The sequence below is a fragment of the Podarcis filfolensis genome (assembly GCF_964270895.1).
Source record: "Podarcis filfolensis genome assembly, chromosome: 8".
Classification (NCBI taxonomy): Eukaryota; Metazoa; Chordata; class Lepidosauria; order Squamata; family Lacertidae; genus Podarcis; species Podarcis filfolensis.
Genome location: NC_139611.1, coordinates 63,575,792 through 63,593,592, shown reverse-complemented (window position 1 = coordinate 63,593,592; position 17,801 = coordinate 63,575,792). Strand labels below are relative to the sequence as shown.

Here is a 17,801-nt window from a genome sequence, read left to right as displayed (position 1 = left end):
GCCCACTGACGGATTCTGCCAGCGATTGAGTCAGCCACGGGTGAGTGGCTGTCCGGACAGAAAAGGTTCACTTTGGCAACCCAGCCAGGTGTTTGCACCCAGCCGGGGAGATAAGCACCAGCTTACGCACGAGCAACCCCTAGAACCATTACAGGGTGCAAAATTAGTTACCAGTAGTCACAAACACATATTGATGTTTCCTCCTGGCTTTCTCTCCTCTCAGCTGGCATTGTGACCACTGGACATTCTCATTCCCGATATGCTCTTGTGGGAGGCGGGTCTTCCCTTTCCTATCCTCTATGATTTTCCACCCTGAAGTATTTTTGTACTTCTGCAAACCTTGGGGTTCCCTCAAGTCTTCTGCTACCTCTTTCTTGTACATGGATGGTTAGGCTACATGAGGACCAACACGAACTGCCTGGACATTGAATACAGAAGGGATGGTTATAATGATGTCATGCTTTGCAATAATTAAGCTTGTTTCCAGAGTAGTATATTTATTTCTGAAAGTAGTGTTTCATGGCGCCCCAGTCTCCATGCAGTGCGAGATTCCAGGGTTCATTTTTCCTTGGGAAATGAGGCACAGTGGAGAACATGATGTCTTTGTGATATATGAAATATGGTTTATTTATACAGTGGCACCTCTGGTTGCAAACGCCTCTGGTTGTGCGCGCTGCGGTTTATGAGCTCCGGTAACCTGGAAGTAGCTGCTCCCGGTTGCAAACTTTGCTCCAGGATGTGATAGGAAATAGAGAGGTGCGCTTTTGCTAATGGTGCCTCATGTTACGAGCGGTTTCTGGTTACGAATGGACCTCCAGAACAGATTCCGTTCGTAACCAGAGGTACCACTGTACATATATATGACCTGAGCCTACGAAGGAGGGGTTCAAAGCACTACACTCCAATAGAGTCCTTTCTCTCCCATTGTTGTCAACCTTCCAATTCAAACAGGTAGTCCACATTGTGCTCCAGCCCCTCTCTCCATCTTGCTGCAACAAACTGGAACCTTTTCTGCTAGGGCAAATCATCACTACCACCATTGCAACCTTGGATTTGGATTTGATATCCTGCCTTTCACTCCCTTTAAGGAGTCTCAAAGCGGCTAACATTCTCCTTTCCCTTCCTCCCCCACAACAAACACTCTGTGAGGTGAGTGGGGCTGACACTCTCCGTTCCTCCACATGCAGCTGCTGGGTGACCTTGGGCCAGTCACACTTCTTTGAAGTCTCTGAGCCCCACTCACCTCACAGAGTGTTCGTTGTGGGGGAGGAAGGGAAAGGAGAATGTTAGGTACTTTGAGACTCCTTCGGATAGTGATAAAGCGGGATATCAAATCCAAACTCTTCAAACACTTCTAATTCTATCAATGGCTGCTAGACATAATGACTATGTTCTGCCTCCAGTGTCAGAGACAATATGCTGCTGAATAGTTGCTAGGAGTTGAAATTGGAGAGAGTTGCTGTTGAGCCTCGGCCCTGTTCTTTCGCTTCACATAGGAAACTGCTTGGCCATTGTAAAAGCAGAATGCTGGTCCTTTGGTCTGATCCCACCAAGCTCACCTTATGTAAGTTTTTATTGTAGCTACCATTTTGTTTCCCCCACAATGTCTTAGACTGACACAGTATTTGGGGGCATTGCAGATAAATCAAAATGGCACCTACTGGGAGGCAGGCACCCACAGGGGCTCTGTCACTTTAAAAAAAAATAAAACCAACTGCTTTGTTATATGGTATTCTATCCCACAAATCGGGGGGCAGGGAGGGGAACCTATTATACAATAACCAAGGTCCCTTTGCCAAGAACCCCCTCAGATTTGCAGCCAGCGCCAATGAAAAGCCAGCCATCCATTGTCTGGTTTTGGCCAAAGTCTCCTGGGGCTCCATCAGAGATGTCCACAACAGTTTCTTGTTTTGTTTGTAAGAAAAAGTCACAGGAGACTGATGGGGAACAGAGGAACAGCAGCATAATTCTCTTTTCCCTTTGGGTGGAAAAGCAGCTGGAGGGATTGATTTTGAGCAGAAAAACAGCTGGAGGGAAAGGATTAAGCAGATGCTTGCACCCCTGGTTCTCCATTCCCATTGGCAGCCTTCGGGAGCTATTTTTCAGTTTTAATAAAGCTAAGAGTTGCTTCTACATGTGTGGGAGACAAGTTACACGTGAGCCTCTGGATGACAACAGCCAGCAGGTTTTTCTTGCTCAGCAACTTGTGAGCAAGAGTAATCTATTTGAGAAGTGGGGATTTCAACAATACTGTTCCTTAACAGTTCATAACCATTCTTAATGCACCCCAATTTTTACCAGTCACACTCCACAGGCACCATTATGTGCCTGTATGTCTTTTATGTATGTCATTATGTCTTTTATCCGTTGCATATATCTCAAGTCCTTTTTTTACCTTTTTTTTTTTAAAAAAAAATATAGTTATGGGACCATCCTTAAAAATAGGCCCATGTTACAAAAATATTACAAGACATATCAAGCTTGAAATACTTCTGTCTTGGGAAAAAACATCATCACATTGTAAGGCTCAGGAAGTGATGTTGATTTTGCAGCTCCTTCAAGAGTAAATAGAAGCATGGCCTCTAATGAAATTCAGGGATTTTTTTTTGTTTTTCAGCATGCTGTAAATAGTTTACATTTGGATAATGTTTTTAAAAATCATGTTTCTAGTCCATATGCTTTGGATGATGGAGTGTGTGGAGGAAGATTAGATGATAATCCCTGCAGCTCATTTTGAAACAAGGGGGTGGGCTTCAAACAGAGAGTTTTAGCACAATGTAACTCCACTTCAGTCTATAGCTGCCAGAATTTTGTCTAAGAGCCACCTAATATTCCATGCTAGATCACCTACAAAACCTTATCCAATTCTGTGATCCAATTCTGTGATACCCAGATTGGCTCTGCAGGAGCTTTTACAGAAAAGATCTCCCCAGCTCTGGTACTTGAGAGGCAGCCTTGGAATAGAGATGCCAGGCTCTGAATTTGGCACTTTTTATCCATGCAAACCAAGCTTGCAAACTGTAGCTATCTCCCTCGATATCCAGACTTGTGTTTTTTTTTAATTGATGCTAATGCTTTGTGCTTGGCTTAGCTTGGTTTGGGTGGAGATCAGGACTATTGCCTAATAAGAATTCCTCTTCTCAGAAACAATTGTTTGTATAATAGGCATGTGGTTGCAGCAGCCTGGAGGTTTCCTGTGTATATTCCGAACCCAAGAAACCAAAGCAGAATTTATCAGGCAGATTACACATGACATTTGCTAAATGATTGACAATGTCTGTTGATAGCAGCCAAAAGCCCCAAAGAGCTTTGGACTGTTAGGGTATTTATACAGATATTGATGTTGAAGAACCATCATCACATTTATTTTTCTTTCTTTCAAGTCATAAAAGCTGCCTCCAGACTGTCAGTATTTTAAGGGAAGGATTCAAGCCCATACTTGAACACTAGGGTTGTGCAATTAAAGTGAATTAAGGTTCTCTGTTGCCCTAGGAATTAAGGTTCTCTGTTGCCCTAGGACAACAGATCCACTTAAAAAGAACAACTGGATCTTTTGTGGTTAGGAACGTCACAGGGAAATTTATTGAAAAGTATGGGATGAACTAATGATTAATGGGAAAATGTGTAAACATAGCATGCAAGTAAGTCAGGATAAATGCTCATTATTGCATAACCTCCCAATGATCAAATCGGAATAGTCTAATCACCATGTAAGCAAATCAGGATGTATACTAACAGGTCGCCTGGAAGGGCCCCAAAAGCTTGAAAATGGTAGTTTTATTTTACTGAATGTGTTCCTCTGTCACAAGCAAGCCAGCAGTAAATCACATCATGCAAGTTAGAGTTAACTCTTTATTACTAAAAGTATGATCTGCACAGACTAGGCGGGGTGTCAGGCCTAGTGAGCACAGCAGCTCATCCCTGGTAGGCCTGGCCCCCATTCTTCTTCTTTGGCGATTACTCGTAGCCAAGTAAGATTGTCTTCCATGACCACGGTCTTAACAGTGAGTCTGTAAGTGACTATAGAGGCCAATTCTGGATCCACACGTCCTTCCACAGTGGGGACATAGGTTTCCGGGTGGGAGTTGATCATGGTGAGGGTTTGCCAAATGTGCCTTCCTCTTAGCACATTTCTCCCTTTTGTCCTGAGTTCGAGCGTCTTCAAATTCCATGACACCTTTGGTAAAGGCTGTTCTCCAATTGGAGCGCTCGCAGGCCATTGTTTCCCAATTGTTGGTGTTTATACTACATTTTTTTTAGATTTGCCTTGAGAGTCTTTAAACCTCTTTTGCTGACCACCAGCACTACGCTTTCCATTTTTAAGTTCAGAATAGAATAGTTGCTTTGGAAGACGATAATCAGGCATCTAAACAACATGACCAGTCTAACAAAGTTGATGTTGAATAATCATTGCTTTGCCACTGGTGAACTTTGCTTCTTCCAGTACACTGTCATTAGTTTGCCTGTCTTCCCAAGTGATGTGTAATTTTTTTCGGAGACACTGTTGATGGAATCTTTCAAGGAGTTGGAGATGGCGTTTATAAGTGGTCCACGTTTCACAAGCATATAGTAAGGTTGGTAGTACAATAGCTTTGTAAATGAGCATTTTGGTTTCCCTGCGAATGTCCTGGTCCTCAAACACTGCGCTTCAGTCGGGAGAAAGCTGCACTCGCAGAGCTCAGGCGATACTGGATTTCGGCATCAATGTCAGCCCTTGTGGAAAAATAACTGCCCAGGTAGGAGAAGTGATCAACACTTTCCAACATTACACAATTGAATTGGATTTGTGGCACTGCAGAGCAGTTGTTTTGTGCTTGTTGGTGCTGCATTTTGGTTTTTTGAATGTTGAGCGATAGGCCAAGCTTTTCGTAAGCTTCTGCGGAGATGTTTAGGAGGGTTTGGAGGTCATTCTTTGAGTGTGCACACACCCTTAATAAACTACAGTTCCCAGGATTTTCCATGACTAAGAGTGCTTTAAGTGTATAGTAAGGATGTGACCTCTGTTCATCCAAGCTGGGAAAGCTTTGTTGGAAGCAGAGTGTCCAACTGGGGTTTGCCCTCTATTGCCTGCTACTGCAAGCAGATGAAGGCCCAGTTAGACACGATGTTTTCTGCATTTTTAGCCCTTGCATGGCTTAAAAAGAAACACATAGCTTGCGATGGGCCTGTAGAAACATCTCCTTTTTGTGTGGCTGGACTGTCACCTATTGTACATAGAGAAGCAACAGTTGTTGCCCTGCCCATCACTGGCATGTGGCCCTTGGAAGGTTGCCCATGAAGGATTGTGGCCCTTGGGTTGGCAGAGACCCCCAGAGCTTGCTCAGGAGAGCTCCCCGGGCGCCTCTGGCCCCTTTCGGATTCCTTGCCTTGACTCCAGCTGGTACTCCTCAAAGCAGATGTGGCGTGGAGGGTGCGTCATTGTATATACCACAGAAGAACGTTCCTTCCTGTTGCTCACATGCAATAAGCAATTGCACCCTGCCTCCATTCTGCAACCCACAGCAGGAAGCCAGAGTGAAACGAACCCAGCGCCAACAGCCCCGCCGTCCTGCAGCCTGATTAATCCAGGAAAGTCCAGAAATTGTGCAAAAACAAGGCGGCTAATTAGCTGCACAAATAAGTCCCATGTCTAAAAATAACAAAATAATCTTGGGCCACTTTAAATAGAAAATGCTATTAAAAAACAACAACACTAGTTAAAAGACTATTAATAGTTTAATTCTATACTCACTTAGCTGGGCAAAAACCTTGTTAAATTCCAGGGGATTTATTTCAGGGTAGACATGTTAAAAGTTAATTTGTTAAATGCTATTTGTTCCTCTTTTAAGGAGCTGCTAGGGTTTTTAGTCATTTCTGTTTGCTTCAGCAGACTAAATCTTTGCTCCTCACCACCACCCATGTCAGACCCTTTCCTCAGAGCATGGCAACGGGGCGAGAGGTGACATTGCCCCTGTAATTTTGGGAGCACTTTTTGAGAGCGTGGCGGCGGCAGCAAAAACTGTGCAGGTCAGGGAGAGGGAGAGGCAGCAACAGAAGTAGAAGTGCAGAAGGAAGGGAGTGCAGTGTCTTGTGCCTAATCTACACATGGTGTGGCCACTGAAAGACTTATCCTCTGTCAATTGGTCTAATCCCCTATTAACAAGGGTTTGGAACTTCAAGCTTAGGGTCTGAATGCGGCCCTCCAGGCCTCTCCATTTGGGCCTCAGGACTTTCTACAAGCCACACCCCTCACTGACTCTGCTCTGTACTTTTTCTGCTTTAAAGCCTCCAATGTATTTTTGCATCGCTGGAATGTGTCCATCTGATGATGGCTGTTCCTTGTCTGGACAGAGGATAGAGAGGGATGTGTGAGTGTGTTTAGGAATCAATGTCCTGGATAAAGGTGAAACTCAAATTCATTGCTCCGCTCACTTTTGCTTCTGATCCCACCCGCTATTCACATGTGGCCCTTGGAAGTTTGCCTGTTAGGGAATGTGGCCCTTGGACTGAAAATCGTTCCCCATCCCTGGCATAAAAAGTTTTATTTTGGGTGGGGGGTGATCTGTGGCTCTCCAGATAATTGCTGGATAATTTATTGGCCATGCTGGCTGGGGCTGATGGGAGCTTGAGTCAAAAAACATCTGGAGGGCCACAGGTGAGCAAACCCTGTTCCAATGTGCAGAAGAGATATTCCTCTTTGGTGGTTGGAAGGAAACTTGGCGGGAGTAAAATCACCCAAGTCTAATAATGGTGCAGTCCTCACAGCCTGCCAAATCAGAAGACAGTCCCTGCATCAGAGTCCCTGGGGACAGAGAGAGATGAATGAAGGGACCTTGATTTTTGAGCAGGCTTTATCAGTACCCCCAATAGCTGAGTCCATCGTCCTCTACTCACCCGCTGTGCAAAGGTCCACCCAGACAGCCCAAAGCGAGGTTAAATGTATGCCATGTTTAAATAGCTGATAAAAAGTCTGTGTGGTCGCTTGACCCTGTCTGGGCTGGATGCCTGACAGAGAAACAGGCCAAGACATGTGGGGGCCTGAGGGGGGGAAGCCAAAATACCCCACCCCAAACTGTGCATCCTGAATGCACTGCTTTTTAATGGGGCACAGACCTTCAATTCTAATTCCTGTTAGGGTTAGACCTAGGGATACCCTATGGTACGGTCTGTCTGAGCCCTAGTCTACCCTGTGGTAGAGCCTGCAGACAGTCCTAGGTTCAATCCCTGGAACAGAGAGCCAGTGGTGGTGCAATGGCTAGAGCATTGGATTAGGACCTGAGAAACCAGGGTTCAAATCTCTACTCAGCCATGAAGCTTACTGGGTAACTTCTGTGCCGGATTCCCAAATACACAGAGTGGGCCCCATGCCTTTTAGGGCCCCCACAACAATGAATCAAAATAATAAAATTCATTTATTAAAATTGTTGGTTGGTAAAATAAAAAAACATATTAGGAAATAATTTGCGAGCCCTGAGATTTTGACTGCCTAGGGGCCTCTGCAGGGTTTAATCTGGCCCTGGGTAACTTCTGGTCAGTTACTGCCTCTCAACCTAACCTTCCTCACAGGGTTGTTGTGAGGATTAAATGAGGATGGGGAGAACCATGGAAACTCCTTAGAGAAAAAGGTGAGATAGAAACGCAGTAAATAAATAAATCTCCAGGTATACCTGACTGAACTAGGTAGGCGAATGGTCGGACTTTGTACTGAAAGCATCTTCCAAGTGGCTACAATTCTCTCTTCCTGGCAGGGGGACTCGAGGCAAAGGAGGACCTCTGTTGTCCTGCTCTTTAAAAAAACTTGTGTAGAAGATGGAATTATCTTCTTAAAGACTACCTCCCCATTTGCAGGCCTGTTGGATCCACTAAGGTTGTCACAGGGAGCTTTTTCCGTGTTTTGCCCCCGTGGTTTGGAACACCCCTTCCGCCTTCTTCTCCTTAAGCCATTAGGAGTATGAAAACCCATGGCCTGAAACTTACTTCTGAGCAGAGAGGATTTTGCTGCAAGTTCCCCTGTGGAAGTGTGCCTATTCCCACCCTCTGGTACGTAAGAGTGAGGTGGACTTTTCAAGCCTGCAATCTAGAGGAGCAGAGAGGTTGGTGTGTTGCAGGGAAGCCAGGAGGGAAAAGGAAAATGTGGATACCTGTGACTCACTGTGCCCAATGGCAGGGCTGGCCATGCCGGCTCCAACCATCCCCACTGCAAGAACTGCAGAGATCCCAGGGAAGGGCTGTAGCTCTGTGGTAGAACATCTGTTTTGTATGCAGAAGGGCCCAGGTTCAATTCCAGACAAGGCTGGGAATGTCCCCACTTTGAAATCATGGGGCGCTGTCAGCATCGATCAAGAGTCAAAGAGGGGGAGCTGGGCCCAGCCTGCAGGCCATTTGGGCAGGTGGATGCGGCTGCTCATCTGTCAATTGCCTGATATCATCATGCCATTAGGTAAAGTGCTTTGCTTGCCCTGGGCAATCTGAAATCAAGCCACACAGGCAAAGGTTCAGGGGTTTGGCAAGTCCCACTTTTGGCAGGGAGCTCCATTTTTGCCCGTCCCACAGCTGATGTCATATACGACAGCAGGTGCAGGACAGAGTGGGTTGGGGAAAACAGTCCTGCGGGCCAAATTAAGATGCCGAAAATGCATTTGGAAACTCCCCATCACTGGGCGTAGACCATGCTGACTCAGATGGATCAACCGTCTGATTCAGTACAGGGCAGCTTCCTATGGAGGACTAGAGATCAGAAAATGGCTGCCAAGGAGTGATGCTCTTCAGTTCCACTGGATAACGGGCAGTGCTGTTCCCAGGATTAGCACTGCCTGGCAAGGCATCCTGAGTAACCTGCCTGGAGCGCTGGCGGAGGAACGGGAGTGCAGAGGGAGTGGACCGCCCCCAGCATCACTATTCCGGTAGGGTGCCATTGCAGCGGCCCCGCCCAGACACAAGCTGCGCACACCCCACGCTGGGCGCCAAGCCCCCACAGATGGTGCACCATGCCCCCAGTATGCGCTCCATGCCCCATCAGGTGGCATGGCCTTGCAGGTGGCGGGCCACACCCCCGGGATGCATGCCACGCCCCGCCCCTGGGGCGCCAGCTACGCCCCCGCCTGCTCGCCACCCCCGGTAGCAGAGCATGCAGCTTCACCACTGACTAGGAGAGAGGGGAGATAAAATTGAGGAGTCTCACAAGCTGCTTCTTTTTCTCTGTTGAAAGTCAGTTTATCTACATTAAGTAAAGGTCACTGGAAGTCTTTCCAGTGGAAAATAACAAAAATACACAGTAGTTAGACTTCAGTAACATACCAGTACTATTACGTCAGTTGGCCTTCAGCTCAAGAAACAGCTAATTATTTCACCCAATTTATCGCAAAGACTCTCTTAGCAGCTTTGGCAAAGAATACTCTCCTGTAGGTTCTGAGACAGCTGTTCCCCAACTTTTTCTCCATGGACCACTTGAAAATTGCTAAGGGTCTTGAGGGTCAGTTAATGACTTTTCTGTTGTAATGGGACGTGTTAGATGCTGTATGATTTTTCATTTTATTTTAATTGCTTCCAATAGTTCATTTATTGTGTTTTATTACAATTTAAATTGTATTTTTACAGATGCCACTAATAATAATAATAATAATAATAATAATAATAATAATAATAATAATGGTGTGTGCCAATCTGAACCTCTTCTATGGTTTGTGGGAGTTGGTCCCTATGACTGAAATACAAAAAATTAATCAACTTGAGTAGTGCAACTCAAATTGGGTTTAATGTTGCTTCTGGGGCCCCCACGGGATCAGGGGCTCCGTATTGTAAACAAAATCTGCCCTCCTTTCCTTATGGGGTATCCAAGAGCCCATATAGAGTCCTTAAGTGGGTTCTCTATCGGTAGGAGAAGATAACAGAGGCCAACCAGAGAATATTGAGAAACAAAGCAGCTAGTAAACCTGATCTTTATTAAAGCTGTTGCAACAGGGTGCTCCCCTCACACGCAGGAGGACCCAGAACAAAGGTGTGCCTGCCCTTATATAGACATTTTAAATTCCCTGCCCTGGAGCTCAAGACCACCCATACATACATCATACATACATCACAGAAGGGGTGTAACCCAAGACCACCCCCCATGAACATCATACCTACATCACAGAAAAGGTGGTCTACAACAGAAATTTGAACGTTGTTGTTTTTCCTGTCTGCCAGGTTATCTGATAATGCCTTATCTGATTGCCTTTCCTGGTAGTCTGGCCATTCCTTTGAAATGGTGATTACCAAATTCCTGAGAGAATGGGAAGCTTCCCTTACCCCCTCCCTCCTTGCAGAAAAAAACATTTGGTCAGTTCGGGAGTCAAAATGGTTTCAGCACGGTCTTCCTGTGCTGTTCCAGACATGGTTTGGTTTATCTATTTATGTACGTGTTTGCTTGTTACTGTAATAGACTTTTAAGGTCATATATATAATAAATGTTCATAAATGTACCAATGTCTGGAGCAGCACAGGAAGACCTCATGAAACCATTTTGATTCCCTGAAACCATTTTGACTCCCAATATCAGTCTCTGTAAGGTCAGCCAGGATTTCCTGACCTCTTTTCTTGGAAAATGCCCCCCGCCCTCGTTTCAGTCTCTTTCAGTCCCCCCCTCTTACTTCTGTGCCTTAACAGGTAAATTTACTCCCAAGTAAGCTTCCTTTCATGAGGAAACTGCAAAGGGGGGGAGTGTTTGCTAGGAACTCCTTTTGGTGTGGAAGGTACTCTCACCCCTTTTCACTTTCTGTGTGTGCTTATTTTAACCCTTAAGTTACTCCTATCCTATATAGTAGGCTTACCCTTACGATGCAAGTTCAGGAAATTGTTCACTCTTTATTTTATAACTCTTCTCTAGAAACTTTGCCCAATCTGGGTATTTTATGCGTTATAAGCACGCCTTAGACTCTTTTGTTTAAGAAAGTAAATTCCCTCTTAAAACTGTTTATCTTAAGGTTTGTTAAAGGCTTTCTATATGAAGTTGGTACTTTTATCTTCCCCTTCCTTCTTTTTTCCCTTAGTACACATGTGTGCTTGCATGATAGGGCATTTCCCAGTTGTGCGTCTGTACTTACATGTGTGTGTCTCTCTGATAGTACAAATCTTGCTGTGAACCCTGTAATTTAGACGGTTCGACTAGGTGACCCCAGGGTCCCTTCCAACTCTGCCAATTTATGGCTACGTGGAAGGCAATGTATCTGCAAGCATTGGAGGTTACCGGTAATTCTTAAGTTCTGGTGTATGGTGATGGGTTGAAATTTAGCCCAGCTTTGCTTTTTGGTACAGAAAGATGGAAAGATTGGTTTTTAGAGTTTAGAATAGATAGTTTTAAAGGGTGAGAGGTGGAAGCCTTGATGTTTTTGAAGCAGAACTGGTGATATCAAGCATTTGAGTGATTATCTTAACAGTTTTAACATTTATTACATATCTAAGACCTTAAAATTCTTATAACATCTAAAGCTTAAGCTTCATTACCTGTTTCTCACCCCAGACTTTGTGTTCTTTTAGGCTTCAAGAAAAGCTGTAGCTATGGGTGTGTGTGTGTGTGTGTGTGTGTGTGGCTTCTAGCCAGTTTTTTTTTTGCCCTGGGTGAGGGGCCCCACTTGAGGCTCCCAGCCTGTATATGTGTGTACGCAAATGTGCACGAAGGGGGTGTGTGAACTTCTTGTGGGCATAAGGTTAAGGGTAAACACATACTCATAACAGATGCTCATTACAACTCCAGTAGAAAGATCCTAAACTTCTTGGGAGTGTTCTATCTTTTGTGATGGCTTTGGCTAAACAAATAAATAGTATTTGTTTGCCTTGGGAGGGTGCCTGGGCCCTAGGGAGACACGTGGGTAGTGGACACACATGTGGTTTAAAATGTACACCTTGAGATACGATGTCCCGCCCTTAGAAACAGATAAAACAAATTCCAGTCAGAGGAATAGGGTGGGTCCTGGAAACATACCTCATACATCTAAGGACAGGGTAAATGGGTGTGTCTTCAGCAGTCACTGAAAGCTGTAAAGCACTCTGTGGGGAGGGAATTCCACAACTTTACGGATAGTGAAGAAAGAAGCTCTCAGTCCATGGATGCTCCAGGGACCAGCTTGGGAGCTCCTGTTCTAAGAACATAAGACAAGCCCTGCTGGATCAGAACAGAGGACCCATTTAGTCCAGCATCCCCCCACTGGCCAACTAGATGTCCAGGGGAAGCCCTACAAGCAAGGACATGAGGGCAGCATGGCTCTCCTCACTTATGTTCCCCAGCACTGGGACCCAGAGGCATATCCTGCCCCAATACAGAATGTAATATATACCCATTGTGACTGGTAGCCTTTGATAGTATTAAAAAAGGTAAAGGGGCCCCTGAGCGTTAGGTCCAGTTGCGGACGACTCTGGGGTTGCGGCGCTCATCTCGCTTTATTGGCCGAGGGAGCCGGCGTACAGCTTCTGGGTCATGTGGCCAGCATGACTAAGTCGCTTCTGGCGAACCAGAGCAGCGCACGGAAACGCCGTTTACCTTCCTGCCAGAGCGGTACCTATTTATCTACTTGCACTTATCCTCCATGAATTTGTCTTAATTCCCATTAGAGTCATCTAGGTTGATGGTTGCTGTCCCTACATCTTTTAACTTTGTGCTGCTATGCACTTCCTTCTCTGTCCTATGTGAAATGTGGTAAAATATAATCAAAACCTATGCTAAAATATGCAGGAAATAAAATCCGCAGCACAGACAGAAATATAAATACATCATGAAAGTAAAGCTTGTTTGATAAAGAATGAATGCCTTTGAAAGTTGTGTTTTTTCAAAGCAGCCTTTGGTGGTGCTTCCTGAAACCTGTGCAGTACCTATCACAGTCTCCTTTGAATTTCTGCCCCACATTCTTAAGACTGGCCAAATGTGGGCTTCCCGTCTTCATGTTTTCCCAGCTGCTGCTGCTGCTGCTAATAATAATAATAAAATATAATAATAATAATAATAATAATAATAATAATAATAATAATAATAATTTATTTATACCCTGCCCATCTGGCTGGGTTTCCCCAGCCACTCTGGGCAGCTTCCAAGAAAATATTAAAATACTGAAATAATGTTTTCAGTTGATTTGTCCCAGTCTGTTGTGTACACTGGTAGACTACACTCGTGAAGGCTACATGTGAATAACATAGGAGTGTACAGCTCAGCTATTTGTGTACACAGGCTGTACACTCACTGACTGTCATGCGTGGGCCTAATGCAGGGAGATTGCCCCAGTATGGATTGTGGATTCTGTACCCCCCCTTGCTCCACCTTCTGGATCAACACGTCTACTTTGACTTTTTAATTTATTGCATTTATATCCCAACAACATCCCTGTGAAGTAGGTTAGGCTGAGAGATAGTGACTGACCCAAGTTCACCTGGTGAGCTTCATGGCTGAGTGGGGGGATTTGAACCCTGGTCTCTCAGTTCCTAATCTGACACTCACAACTACACCACACTGGCTCTTTGTGGGATTACTTTTGAAACTGAACTACACAGCCACTTTCGTATTTGGTGTGTGTCTGTCCAGATCTCTGGCACAATGAGAGTTGTCTTGGACCCCTGGGAGTAATCTCCGCGGTTATAGCTGTTAAAACTGTTGCATCCGTTGGCCTGGGCTTACTTGCAAAGTAAATAGGCAGCGGGTGGGGCTGTGTGTGTGTGTTGGCGAGAGTGTGCGGAGGGATGCGGGGATAGAGACGACTAGCTCGGAATGTCGCAAAACATTCACAAAGACCCGCTGGGCGCAGCTGCGAGAGCGAGCGAGAAGGGGGCGTGGCAAGGCGGCGGGAAGAGGCTAGTGGGCGGGGCAAGGTTCCTGCTTCCCCTGCTATTGGGCATTTCCTTGGGCGACGGGCGGGGCTTGAGACGCGGGAACGTTGAATTCTGGGAATCGCTTTGCAACGGGGCAAGTCTGGGCTGAAGCGCAAAGTCTCCTGGTGGGATAGGCTCTTGTTGGCGCTTCCTCGGATGCAGGTAATGCTCTTGCAAATGCAAGGTGGGCGAAGGGAGGGAGGCAGGGCGGTGTGGTGCTTCCGAGACGCAGATTGCAACCCCGCCCTCACTGAAAAACCTGGGCCGCTCCTTCTCTCTCAGCCTCCCCGGGACGAAATGGCGAGGAGAGAATTTTGTGCACGCTGTTCTGAGCTCCTTGGAGGAAGGGTGGGGATTTTATTCTTTTTTTTTTTTAAAGGTTGTAAGTAGGACCACCGTCAAAACGTTGCCTGCCACCCTCTCTACGAGGAAGCATTCAGTGCTCACTGAGCATGCTCAGTTCTCCTGGGATAGTTTGGTCCTCCTACCCTCCCTCTGGCCCTCAGCTGTTTGTGTGTGCAAAACTCTGGGTTTCCCTCAGCCTGCTGAGACCTCCGTCTTGTTGCTTACATCCCACCTTTTCTTCAAGGAGCTCCATGTGGTGTATGGGGCTCTCCGTCGCCCCAGTTTATCTTTACACCTCCGTGGGATAGGTCTAGGCTAAGAGGCTCAAGTGAGCTCCATGGCTGAGTGGGGAATAGGTCTCAGGCCAAGCCCCTTCCCACTGCACCACGGGGGCTTCACTGAATGTGCATGGCAACGTAAGAGTCAGTGCTTGGGGAACTGAGTTTGCTGTTAGAGAATCCTTTCCCTTCCTTCAAAGGTGGGAGGCTGTAAAAAATATAAAACCAATTAAAGGTTTTAAAAAAAGATTTGGCAGTCGATAGCAACTGACAGAGGTAGTGGGGAGGTCTGCAGCATTTTGGGGCTGGGGGTGGCTGCTGTGGAATTTACATTTCCCTGATCCAGCAGGCACTCAGGTTCTTTAAGTAGCTGAATAGGGAGACACGAGTTTTAAATTGCCACTTAGCCATGAAGCTTGGTGGGGGACCATGGGCTAGTCATATTCTTGGCTTAACCTACCTGGCTGGGTTCATATGAGGATAAAAGAGGGAGGGCTGAGCTCCTGGGAAGTTTGCTTTCCCACATTCATTGTTAGACGCAGAATTGTTTACCATGAAGGTTGCATCCAATCAATCACTGAGATGGGTGTGGAAGCAGATGGTATCAACGTGTTGAAACAATAATATAGGCTGGCCTTATCCCTTGCCTATTTCAGCCCTGAAGCTATTGGGGGCAGGTGTATACTTTTCAACCATTCCTCTGCAGCCACAGAGACTGGTTTAACTTAGTATGCATGCCTCTCCTCTCTTCTTAGATTGCAGAAAGCCTTGCATCATCTGAACACAGAAGACAAACTGCTCATGAAACAGAAGGCCAAAAGCCCAGCGCAGAAGCAGCCTGAGTCTTGTGGTGTCTGGCTGGATACATCAGCCCTTAAAAAACGCAAAATACAGGTAACGGAGGAACAAGTCTGAAAATATGTTTTTATAACTCCACATTGTAAGGTGCCAGATCTGCATATGGTGGAGAATTTTTTTGTCATCCTTGGGTGCCAGCTGATAATTTTAAGACTACTTGGTGAGTTTGTGGTTGGTGCATACTTGGGACATCACTTAATATTGGGAAATGTGCAGTGAGATAGGTAGACACCATGCAGGCTGTCTGGCCTGAGGGCCTGCCCAAACCTGGAACAAACACTGTCCTGGAGGAGGGCCATGACTGGTTGGAAGGACCCCTAAATCGGTGCTGCAACACTTTGTCACAGGGCCCACGTGCAAGTCCTGTTCCCATGGAATTAACATTTATGGGAATAAATCAGTTCTGAACAATAAGGAAGAGAACGTAAGAACCCTGCAGGATCAGGCCAAAGGCTCATCTAGCCCAGCTCATCATGGTTGCTTGTAGGCAGAACTTGAGTGTGACAGCAACACTCCCCACCTGTGACTCCCAACAACTGCTATTCAAAGGGATGAATTCCTGCATGGTGATGAATTCTGACACAGAATTTCTACTTCCCACCCAGAGCTTCATGGCTAAGCCAATATTAAGAACACTGAACCAACTTTCGCATTATCCTCTTCCAACAAAAGCACCTCTTCAATGCACCAAGCAAACCACCATTTCCACCTTCTTCAGTACACAACAAGCAGGTATGTTGGTGTTTTTTTGTGTTCTAGCTGAGGGCAAAAGCCGGAACATGTCATGGGAGGAAGCTGGGCAACTGGAACTTGGGATTCTGGATGTGATGCTCAAAATACTCAAGGTCAGGGCTAGGGAACTTGTGCCGCCCCTACAAAGGTTTCTGGATTACAATTCCCAACATCCCTGACCCTTGCCTCCTGGCTTGGGCTGGTGGGGACTGGGAATCCAGCAACATCTGCAGGGATGTGGGTTTCCTAGTCTGGCTCCAGCCTCTTCCAGATCAGTCTGCAGCCCTATTCATGTCTAGAGTAAGGTGCAGAGCTGCACTCTGAGCACTGCCTCTGACATTATGTTTCTTCTCTTCCTGCAAATAACCCCGTTGCATGTGGTGGTGTGAGCAGAAAAGCTCAAAGCAGGAGCTCCCACTCCTGAGTAGCAGGTACATGCTATCAGGACAAGTATTCAAGTGCCCCAATTGGGCAGAGCCCCTACTTGTGAGCAGGGGTTTGTGCATGGGGATTTCTGATTCCACAACCATATGCAATGATTATTTTGTGGGCAGACGACAGGGCTTGAAGCATTCATTGTTCTACACCAGGGAGCCTTTTTCAGTCCAAGTGCCTCATTGGCCTTTCAAGGGCCACATGCCAGGGGTGGGAGGAGCCAGAGGTAAAGTGGGCTGGTCAATGATATCTTTGTGCAGTAGGCTAGTTTCTGCATGCATCCCTCTCAGTTCTTCATCCAGGTAAGCAAGAGGCATTAAGAGTTCAAGGGTGCATTTCGGCCAAGCAGGAACCTGGGTGCAAAGCAGGGCCACGGAGACGCAAGTCCCGGGCAGAGTTCTGAGGATCTGATACGAGTGTTTTCCCTTACTGTACCGGCTTGCACCCTATACATGAGCAACGTGTCAGTGGGGCTTCTGCTGCACTTGGCTCCATATGCCGAAAACAAATGGAAGCACCTCTGTTTACAGTATTGGATTTGTCAAGAAGCAGAGCACTGGGTGTTCAGCTGAATGGGTGCCTTCTGTTTTTATAGCAAATTAGGTTAGATCCCCTATTTAAATTTTAACCAAACAAATCTCTAAAATTTTGGTGTGATTTTTACTCATGTGAGTGAAAATGTATAGGCTGGAACTGCAGTCAAGCCTGGACTTTGTGAGGAGAGACCTGATCCAGCTGCGTGTCTGGCCTCTAGTCAGGTACACAGCAATAGTGCCAAGCATCTTGGGACAGGGAGCACAGTGACCAAATCCAATCTCATTCATTTTTATGCACGACTGATTGTGAAATATCTGATTAGTGCTCTGTACCTGTATGCCTGGTGGATAGATATGGGCACGCATGTTCTAGCTGGATTGGCACATATAAGTGGTATGCAAGCCATGCTACTTTTGACTAAATATTTAACTCTTCAGATGTGCTGTCCTATGAAGGGAAAAGTACTCTTTTCCAACATGCTTGTACCATTCCTTAAATGTAGACCACCTCTCCATTACTATACTGAGACTGCTATCATCGTGTTTTATTTTGTGGGGTTTGGAGACTTCTCTGTGTTCTGTTCAGAATATTTTATTGCTGTGCAACCACAAAACTCTTTTTCATGGAGTGGAAAGCTTAAACTTGCCTTTGTCACCCTGCTGCCATGTTGGCTGGGGCTGATGGGATTTGCAATACAAAAGCATCTGCAGGGCACCAGCATGGCGAAGGCTGGCCAAAATGCTTAAGTTGCAGTAGTTTGCACATTATTCCAACAGCAATGAAAAGGAAAGTATAGGGTTTAATAAC

At 46.0% G+C, this 17,801-nt stretch overlaps 1 protein-coding gene across 2 annotated transcripts in view; it reads left to right on the top strand.

The window, feature by feature from the left end:
* Positions 1-17,801, top strand: part of LOC310767948 (membrane progestin receptor alpha-like) — a 28,518-nt gene that overhangs the window by 8,245 nt on the left and 2,472 nt on the right. The window contains exons 1-3 of one of the 2 annotated variants that reach the window (XM_083625582.1): positions 13,859-13,971; positions 15,188-15,326; positions 15,896-16,022. In XM_083625582.1, coding sequence (XP_083481708.1) covers positions 15,234-15,326; positions 15,896-16,022 — 220 coding nt within the window. In that variant the 5' untranslated portion in view covers positions 13,859-13,971; positions 15,188-15,233. Of the gene's footprint in view, positions 1-13,858; positions 13,972-15,187; positions 15,327-15,895; positions 16,023-17,801 lie in introns of those variants that run through there. The other variant, XM_083625583.1, reaches the window with a different exon arrangement.